Source organism: Eptatretus burgeri, chromosome 5 (assembly GCF_056783735.1).
Source record: "Eptatretus burgeri isolate ZD-2024b chromosome 5, Ebu_testis_v1, whole genome shotgun sequence".
Taxonomy (NCBI): Eukaryota; Metazoa; Chordata; class Myxini; order Myxiniformes; family Myxinidae; genus Eptatretus; species Eptatretus burgeri.
In genome coordinates, this window is record NC_140965.1 from 68,768,683 (window position 1) to 68,779,440 (window position 10,758).

At 44.3% G+C, this 10,758-nt stretch overlaps 1 protein-coding gene across 1 annotated transcript in view; it reads left to right on the forward strand.

Moving 5' to 3' along the window:
* The window catches only part of NSMF (NMDA receptor synaptonuclear signaling and neuronal migration factor), an 84,420-nt gene extending 78,349 nt beyond the window's left edge, over positions 1-6,071 (forward strand). The window contains exon 15 of the mRNA XM_085882292.1: positions 2,835-6,071. Coding sequence (XP_085738418.1) covers positions 2,835-2,935 — 101 coding nt within the window. The 3' untranslated portion in view covers positions 2,936-6,071. The remainder of the gene's footprint in view (positions 1-2,834) is intronic.
* The last annotated feature ends 4,687 nt before the right edge of the window (positions 6,072-10,758 follow it).

Here is a 10,758-nt window from a genome sequence, read left to right on the forward strand (position 1 = left end):
TATAAACAAATAAACAAACTAGAACGGCATTGAAGAGTGCATACCTCCACCAGGCTGAACAGTTTACGTTTTATATACCACTGATATGCCGGATCTGCCTCCAGACCTTAACCAAAATCGAATCAGCTTGTTCTTGTCACATACCCAACTCATCCACCAAGTTTTATAATAATATGTCTACATTTCGAAATATCATGCGATGCAGTATAACGTTTTTTGGGGGGGCCATCTCTCAATGGTAAGAATCACTTTAAAAAATACTTGGATACAGATCTGGATCTTCACCAAAATCGAATCAATTAGTCGAAGTCACACACCCAACCCGTCCACCAAGTTTCGTCAAAACCCGTCTGTAACTTTTTGAGATATCATGCTACATATCGTTTTGGCCTTATCTCTCAAAGGAGAAGTGTCACCTAAAAAATTATAGTATCCGGATCTTCACCAAAATCGAATCAATTCTTCCTTTGCCTACACCCAGCCGGGATACTAAGTTTCATCTGAATCCGTCCATCACCTTTTGAGATATTGTGCTATGTGGTTGAAGAAGAATTCAGTTCTTCAGGTTCAGAGTTCATCATCGCTTCAGACATTGAATCCTTCCTCTTCTCCAATGGCCTGATTTCAGATCATCAGTTTGGTTTCAGACCAGATCACTCTACCCTGGATATGCGGCTTCTGCTCTCCCAACAATGGATGGAGGTCCTCAATGCCGGATATGAAATCGGAGCCGTATCCCGAGACATATCACGTGCTTTTGACACGGTCTGGCACCCTGCCCTGCTCACCAAACTCTCTTCCCATGGTATCCAAGGCCATCTCTACTCATGGCTCGCAGACTTCCTCTCCTGTCGCAGTCAACGTGTGGCCCGAAATGGAGTTCTTTCATCCCCTCTTCCTGTCCAGGCTGGAGTTCCTCAAGGTAGCGTTCTGGGCCCTGTTATTTTTCTGGTTTTCATCAATGATCTCTCCGACTCTCTGGAAAATCCTCTTTATCTCTTTGCTGATGACTCCACCCTCTGCCGTACCATCGGTCATCCTTCAGTCCGGCATGCAGCAGCTTCTTCGCTCACTGCAGATCTGGGTAAAACTACAAACTGGTCCAACACGTGGAACATGTCTTTTAATCTGGACAAATCTCACACTCTCACTATGTCTCTCCAAAAGAACCGTTTGAACCCCCCCCCCACCCCCCATCTACTTTCGCAACAATTCTCTTGAATAAATCCTTTCATTCAAGCTTCTGGGTCTCACCATGTGCCATGATCTTTCCTGGAAAAGCCACATTTCCAACCTATCCTCCAAAGCCAGTCGCCGACTGAGAATCCTCCCATCGTGCAAAGTCCTTCCTCGGTCCACCTGAGCTCCTGGCCACATCCAAAGCTTTCATCTGCGGCCTGATGGAGTACAGCTCTCTCCTCTGGGCTGGTGCTCCTGCCTCTCACCTTTCTCAGCTTCACGCTGTGGAAACCAAGGCATTTAGGATCTTTGGCTTCTCCCGTGGTGAGGCTGAGCCTTTGGGTCTCTCACTCTCTCACAGCAACCAGGTCGGTGGTCTTTCTGTCTTCTGCCGTCTCTTTTCCGGTCTCGCCCCCCCCCCCCACTCTGTCTGTGATACATACACACACACACTTGTCCCATTTGCTCTGTGCCCCCCCCATATTCCCACAGGGCGCTCAAGGTCCGCCAGCAAACCCCCATTAGATCGACATTTTGTGTTCTGTGGCTTGATACATTTTACAATTGAATTTCACCAATTACCCACTTTAAATCCTCTTTCAAAGAACGCGGTTTCAAGGTAAATCTTTGTGTTTGTAGTTTATATTTACTTGGTGTGTGTGTGTATTTATAGAGACTGTATTACCACAATGGCATTTGGCACTGGTGTGTGTGTGTGTTATTGGTTTTGGTTGTTGGTTGTTATCTCCATATAGGGGTTTCAGAAAGTGTAATGGAGCCCTCTCAGGTCTCAAAGTATCCACCTCTGGATGAGTGTGTGTTTGTGTGTGTGCACACATGTGTGTGTATGTGCAAGTTGCTGTCTGCTATCTGCACATGTGGGTGGGTTTCAGGAGGTGAAAAGTAGAACTACCACGTCTCAAAGTATCCACCTCCATATGAGTGTGTGTGTGTGTGTGTGTGTGTGTGTGTGTGTGTGTGTGTGTGTGTGTGTGTGTGTGTGTGTGTGTGTGTGTGTGTGTGTGTGTGTGTGTGTGTGTGTGTGCGCGTGCGTGCGTGCAAGTTGCTGTTGCCTGCTATCTCTACATGTGTGTGTGTTTTTTTCTTATTGTCACAATGTGAAATGGAAAAGCATCTCATTTATCTCATAATAGTAATAAAGCATCTCATAATTTGGTGTGAACTGAATCACACACACACACACACACACACACACACACACACACACACACACACACACACACACACACACACACACACACACACACACACCCACCCCTCTCTCTCTCTCTCTCTCTCTCTCTCTCTCTCTCTCTCTCTCTGTCTCTCTGTCTCTCTGTCTCTCTCTCTCTCTCTCTCTCTCTCTCTTTCTCTCTCTTTCTCTCTTTCTCTCTTTCTCTCTTTCTCTCTTTCTCTCTCTTTCTCTCTTTCTCTCTTTCTCTCTTTCTCTCTTTCTCTCTTTCTCTCTTTCTCTCTTTCTCTCGTCCCATTTGCTCATTAAAGTGGCATTTTGCCTGGGGCACAAGTTGGAGGGCACTGCATATACGACTCCCTTCCACCAACATTGAGTGTCCAGATGTGTAATGCACGCTCCCCTGTTGCATGACCTTTGTTGAATGTATGGCCACAGTAGAACTGTTTGCTTGTTTTTACAGGCAAGAAGATGATCGAGACGTATTTTAACCTCCGCCTGTACAAGCTGTGGCGGGTGCGCCAGCACTCACGGATGGCCAACAACTTTGATGACATCGTCTGAGCCGACACTCTCTGCCATTTCCATCTCTTGTTCTTCCACACCTTTCGTAGTGCAGAGCTCGACCTGCGACCAGCTGACGGCCTTTGTGATGTTGCAGGCTGAAGGATGATCAACCCATGCCTTAGTTGGTTTAAACAGCACACATGGGTTATGGGTGGCCTTTTGCTGCTGCAAGATTGGTGGCCATAACAAATGCCACCCATAACAGATGCCTGTTATGGGTGGCCTTTTGCAGGCGTAAGCAACCAATGTGAGATAATAGAAGCCAGCCCATGGTAAATGAATCGTAGAGGAAGTCTTGGTTCCATGGAGCAGAGCGAGCTATCTACTCAGCAGACTGTTCGAGTCGGTAAAATAATGCAGGCGATCGCTATGGTTGTGAGCATGATACTTGAACGATGCAAAAGTATTTTTGAGAAGCTTTTCAACACTATTTATTGAATATTTTAACAAGGTGCGTTGTCACCCGTTAATAAATAGGGGGGTTTGCTTCGTGCTGAAGGGCTGCTGGGTCACGCACGCCCCATAGGGTGAGGTCTTGCATTTATGATCCTCGCGTATAGGTTCGAGTCCAACTTTGGTCTCCAAAGAGCTCCAGCCTCCATGCACCACTAACTTAGCTGGAAGGCCTTTGAAGAACAATTATTGCAGATAATTAGTCTCGGCGATTACATTCGAGGTTTCTTGGGGTTATTTTCCTGTTAGCAATGGAAAGTGAAAATGGTGAACGGAAGGACCAGCACACCTGCGCAACGGTAGTTCACAGGTAGGAAAACGGACTGACCGCTGCCACGGTGTCCCATGAATTACCCGCGAGTGTTTTGTTCTTGGAACAACAGCCGACTTTGTGCAAATCAGCATTTCCAGTGAGAGGTTTTCCTAGGAAACGTAGCATTATGCCGTAAATCAATTCGATATTATTGTTATATTCACACCTGCAAATAATCTACATATTAACCATACTTAGCTTATATACCTTTTGGTTTAAAGCTTCATTAATATAATCTATATATTTTGATGATTAGTTAAATACATACACTAGAGAAAAAGAAAACTGTGAAACGTACTCATATTAAATATTCACTGTATTGGATAATTTATTATATCTTCACACCAACAAAGAGCACACGTTTTACCTTGTGAACCGCAGTAAGGTTTGTTACATCCTTACTGATTCTGAATATATATATACCTCTGACTCTGAATATATCATCCTTACAGTATCGAGATAATTACGGAACCTCGTCTCAGGTGTTCTCTGCTTTTGCTCACGTTAAGGGTACTTGACAGTTGTGTAGAGATGTGGTGTTTTTGTAGGTTTTCCTGGGAGAAAGCACATCCACAACCGATTTGTCATACATCTTAAAATGATTATGCAACAGTGAACCTTTACTTAAAGTGAATATGTTGGTGGGTTAAAGCTGCAATGAATCTTCAAGTGTTTTGGTTTCAGATGTAATATACAGGTTGGATTAGCCACCAGGTTGGATTAGCCACCAAGTAATATGAACCACCTAGTTAGCTGAGCTACCAGGTTGGATTAGCCACCAGGTTAGACGAGGCACCAGATTAGCTGAGCCACCAAGTTATATTAACTGCCAGGTTAGCTAAGTGAACAGGTTGGATTGGTCAACAGATTAGCTGAGCCACCAGGTTTGCTGAGCTACCATGTTAGAATAAGCACCAAGTATAATTAGCCACGATGTTGGATTAACCACCAGTTGAGTTGTTGGATTTGGTACCATTTGAGTTCAGTTAACAAGGTGGATTAGCCACTGTGTTTTCTGAGCCACCAGGTGAGCTGAGTAACCTGGAAATTTCAGTGCCACTTTCCACTGCAATGGGACATGACGTAGCCTGTTATCAAAGATTGAAGCGATTGTCTTTGTCTCACTCGGAATGATTTGATGGAAACTTTCAGCATTTTTTTAGATCCTCGTGGAGAATCTCTAAGTCTAACTCACGTTGTTGTTCTTCATCTTCTTCTTGTGGACTTTTTTTGTTTCACAGCCTACAGTTTTCATCGAAACTTCCTGAAACTTGGCATGTATATGTAGAAATTCCCTGCGCAGACAGTAACCATCTCCGATTTTGAAAATTCCTCCTAGAAAAAAAAGTTATGACGTCAAAATATCTCCGCTAATGGAAATCGCCAAAAAATTATCTCCGAAACTAGGCAAGCTTTTTGAATTCTGTTTGCGGGAATCGAACAGGGCATTAGCAGAGATTAATTACCGCACATATGATACATCACTATGACATCATATCAATTTTTATGACGTCATTCCTATTTTTTGTTTTACAACCCAGAGTTTTCATCAGATGTTCGTGAAACTTGCCATGTATATGCAGAAAGCTCACACGCAGGCAGTAACCATCTCAGATTTTGGAAATTCTTCCTAGAAAAAAAGTTGACGTCATAATATCACCGCTAATGGAAATCGCCTATACCATTATCTCCGAAACTAGGCAAGCTGTTTGAATTTTGTTTGCGGGAATCAAGCTGGGCATTGGCACAGATAATTTATCGCAAACCTGATACATCACAATGACGTCACATTCGTTTTTATGACGTCGTCATTAAGAGGATGAGGATCTTACCTCATTTGAGCTTGTTTTGCTACATCCCAATAAAATATGTAAATTTTGACTGAAAATTAATAGTTATCTTGTGGAGAGGCACTGTGTGATGCTTTAGGTGAACAAGGACAAATGTGTCCAGGAGCCACGTCATAAAGGTTTTGTCTTCACCAGAAGAAGAAGAAGAACAATAAGAAGAAGAAGAACAACGCGGAGCTCTCTTAGAGCCAGCGTTCGCAACGCGATGCGGCTAAAAATGTCTTGCTTCATGCATTTGGCTATGTTGAGAGTTTTCAAAATTAAGTTTTATTCCCATTGCTGTGTGCTCATTCTATCTTTTCAGTTGTTACTCATTGCATTTTAGAAAGTACTTCTTCAAAAATCTGCTGAAGAAAGTTTAAAGGAAGAAATCAAATTGATGATGTCAGCTCATGGCACGAGTCCCTTCCTAGCTTTTTGCTTCCTTATTTGTTGGTAAGCTTGCCACGTGAGCAGTGTTAAGGGAAAGGGTTTTGTTCAATTGCTATCTGTATTGTAATATAAACACATAAAACAATATACTGTATCACGTGTCTTACTTTCTAAACCATGTCTGATATTTAATGTCTGAAAAGTGTATGTATATATATATATATATATATATATATATATATATATATATATATATATATATATATATATATATATATATATATATATATATATATATATATGCCTGGTGTTGGCTTAATGGTTAGGGTAGTGGGCTTGGGATCCTGGGGTCCTGAGTTCAAATCCCGCTCAGCTGTTGAATTAACACCAGGTGGGGTTGACTCTGCCTGTCATCCTTCCGAGGTCGGCAAAATGAGTGCCAGCCTGCTGGTATACTGTGTCGGAGTGGCGACCCGTCCAGGATTGTTCCCAATAGCCAAGGAGACTGCTTCGGCGGCACCAACGCTCTGCACAGAGTATGGTCCTAATGGATGGATATATATATATATATATATATATATATATATATATATATATATATATATTTCCATCAAGTCATGTCTGACTTCTGGTGGAATTCATGATCAGATTTCTCCAAACATCCCTACCCTGCACTGCTTCCTGAAGTTCGAGCAAAGACAACTTGGTTGCAGCTTTTACCCCATCTATCCAGCACATACAAGGTCTACCTCTTTTTCTTATTATTATTCTTCTTCCATCAACCATACCCAGCGTGATTGACTTCTCCAGACTTTCGTTTTCTGCACGCATGATGTGTCCAACCAAAGTATGACAGTTTCTGTTTCCACATCAATGCTTCTTATGTACATGATAGTCAAATTGCCCTGCACATGCAAAACGAAAAGTGGAGTTAAGCAATTGGTTCATGTCCGTCAATCTGTCTTATCAATTTATGATCGAGAAATAACCTATTAAAATGAAATGTTATATTTTGAACATGAATCGGAACATAAATAGGAAGACAAGTTTCTTGTTTTCCTGTACTATGGCTCCTAATTCGTTCCGATTGCACATACACAGAGAGGAGTGAGATAATATTTTTACTCTTGTCTGCTTGCCTGGTAATCAAACAAAATGTAAAATCATTCCAAACAGGAAACTTACAGCTTCTAAGTACGTTATAAAGGACACAAACAACAGGCATGAAGAATTAATGCAACGTGTTAAATCGGGTGATGTTATAGATGCCGGATAAAATCCGGAACTAATTTATTTATCGGCCTTTAAAGCTATATTTAAATTGAATGATATACTTGAACACTGTAGCACACAAATTGCCTTCATGATACTTTGAAGAACCATGCTTTATATTGTTACGGCTGTGGAAATTTGCAATACACCAGAAAGGTCCTCAGGTTAGATATATCGATAAGTTCATGTGTAGTTAGTCCGCACCCGTTGTTTAGAGGGAATATGTGTGATTCATCCGGGCTGCGACGCTTTGAGTTAGCCGTTTTTCTTTCTCTATCGTTATTTTGGACCAATAATCCCCCAACAACTCAAACACCACCACCTTCACCTCTTTACCTCCACAACTTCACCCCGCAAACATCGCTTCACCGCCATTCTCAAACGACGCCCGCCAACAACCAAACCACCACAGCAAACCCCCCACCACCTTCGCCTTTCTCCTTCCACAACCATCAACCACACCACCTGTCAACACCGAACGTCGTGCTGTCCAGGGCCCGTTAGGTGATTGTCGCCGAACGCGTCGAGCCTTTGCCTTTGAACGCGTACAAATAGATGCCTTTGCAAGAGGGAAATTGGATCAGGAGAGGCTCACGCCCCTTTTTGCCTGACCAATGGCTAAACGTCGGGTGGCGTGGCCCCGCCTCCAAGCGCGTTGCATGTGGACTCCTTTTAGGAGGGAATGTGGATCAGGAGAGGCTCACGCCCCTTTTTGCCCGACCAATGGCTAAACGTCGGGTGGCGTGGCCCCGCCTCCAAGCACGTTGTGATCCGTGAATTAGCATACATGCTCCTCCCCCGGTCTATAAAGACGTGAGCACAAGGCGACTCGCATGTGAGTGTTGGGTTGTGCTGAGCTGTGCGGTGCTGTGCTGGCTGGACTGGTCGAGTGAAGACGAAGGTCGTCGTTGAGGTTGTTGTTGCTGGGTCGAGGGACGAGTCGCGGAGTGAAGCAGGGATGTGGAAAAGAGCTCAGGGGCGAGAGTTCGCCGGAGTCGGTGCGGTCCCAAGACCCCGCTAGCGGGACGGAGCGTCCGCCATTCCTCTCTCCCCACCCTGAGCATCAACAATTTCCCCCATCCACGCTGAGATAGCGCCGGTAACCCCGTCCGTTCCCCACCCCAACCGTGGTGTCGACCGACCAACACGTGCCTGCGCAACGCACGGCCAAAAGGAGCTCACCGACCACGCCAGGGGCACGGAGTCAAGCACGTTACACTGACATTGCGGTTAGCCCGCCATCGCGTCACGAGGGCGCGGGTGAGACCCCTTCGGTCTCGTGGACCTGGCCGCTCACCCAGGTCCCACGTACATTTGGTCCACGGACCTGTCTGCCCCCTTGCCTATGAGGGTGGCTTGTATTTGCTTTTTGTGTAAATGTGTGTGTGGCGCCAGTCTTTTAAGTAAACCTGAATAAGTGCTTGTACATTGCTTTATTCGGTAGTAGCTCTGCATTGCTTTTATTGTTTTGACTGTTATATGTGCATTCTTACTGTATGGCTGTGAATACGTGCTTGCCGTGTGTGTGTGTGTGTGTGTGTGTGTGTGTGTGTGTGTGTGTGTGTGTGTGTGTGTGTGTGTGTGTGTGTGTGTGTGTGTGTGTGTGTGTGTGTGTGTGTGTGTGTGTGTGTGTGTGTGAGTGAAATAAAAGTGCTTGCTTGTTGAACTGTTTCACGTTTCGTTGCATCCTTTCCTTTGTTTAAAAGTTCCATCTTGCATCACGTAAGGGATTGGTAGTGGGTGTATACACCCAATAAATAATCTGAACCGTCGAGGTCGGCGGTAACTCCGCTCGGTTATCCCCTTAGCACGGAACGAGCCGCTTAAGCGGTTCGTGTCCGGAGTCGACCTGCGGTGTGGTACAACTCCTCGGTACGCTACCCGCGTGGGTACTTAGGTATATCGATATTCGGCGATTCACCCTATTTCGCGTGGGTAGAATGCGGACTGGGTTGTGGTGAGGTTAAACCCCCACCCGTGGCGAGCTCCTTGGCGGTAGTTCCAGGAGGGTCACGACTGAATTGTCCGTTCCGGTGGGCGACGCATCGCGATTTGAGTTACGTGGCCGATCGCACGCCGGGCGGGCGAAATTCGTAACAATATCAATATATAGCATGAGTGGGTGTGGTATATGAGAGGGTATCAATAAAACCTCCATCTCCAAAACTGCGACTCAACGTCATGTTATTACAGTGTATAAGGGAGGTGTGTAAGACCGCTTCAGTCGTGCTAAAGTTCCGTATTTTTTTAATGATTGCGAAAATCATTATTTTATTACAATTGAAGTATATACCTGAACACTGCTTGGGGTATCACGTTCTATGAATTCTCTAGTTTCTTCAAGCACTGATTGTTTCTTCTTCTTGTAGTCCATGGAATGTTTAACGTTAGTCTCCAACACCATATTTCAAAATCGTCAATCTTCTTCCTTTCTTTCGTTTTCACTCTCCACGACTCGCATCCACACAATGCAACTGGAAATAGAGCATTGACCGGCCTCCTCTTGGTTTATTTTGTCACGTCTTTGTTTTTTCCAGATCTTTGTCGTTCCTGACATTACTGCTCTTCCCAATGCTGACTGTCGATTCATTTCTCCTCGACATTCTCCACTCACTTCAATCTTAGAACCCCGAAAGATGAGACTTTCCACATTTCCACACGATTTTCTCCCAATCTGAATAAGTCGATCTTCTCAAATGACAAGATTTTCGTATTTTTTCAGGTTTAAATAAAGACCAGCTTTTTCATTTTCCTTCTTCACTGTCTGCAACAGTTTAATCAAGTCCTCTTTACTTTCTCTCAATGGAGTGTTTTATGTCAGCATACCTTAGAATTTAGATTGTTGATAAGTCTTCCTCCAATCCCGATTCCACTCTATATGTCAAGCCAAGTAGCTTCCAGATCAACTGAGACTACAGAGCAGACACAGGCTCGGGTTGAGGATCAGTGTGAAAAACAAGCAGCCTCCAGGGCAGCATGTTGATGACCCTTAGAAGGTTCCTATTTTGTGCTGCCTTTTTGGCTGCTGGTTGCATCATTGGTTTGGGGCACAGCTATGCCACTGATGCAGTGCCCCTATTACCAGTATACTGCTGCTCATTTTGCCGACCTCAGAAGGATGGCAGGCTGAGTCAACCCCCTGGTCTTAATTCAGTGGCCAACAGGGCTCGAACTCAGGACCCTTGGATTCCAAGCCACCACCCTAACCGCTAAGCCAACACCAGGCTACCCTTAGAATGTGAAGCATTTCAATACAAGTCCAAGTACATTTTGCAATGCTCAAGATTGGTACTTCATACAAAACCATGAGGACAACATTCCCCAATTTGTCATCGAGGAAATATTTCAATACATATTGCATTGAATTTCCCCATGCAATGCCGGGTACTTCAGCTAGTAATCTATAAAACAGAGATACACCTTCCTTTGATATTCCCTGGTTGCTTTTTCCATAATCGACCTCAGATTTGCTATTTGATCTCTCGTAACTCATCCTCTTCTGAAACTTCTTTGTTCAACAGGAATTTCTCATGAACTGAAAGCTTCTACTGTGTTGAATT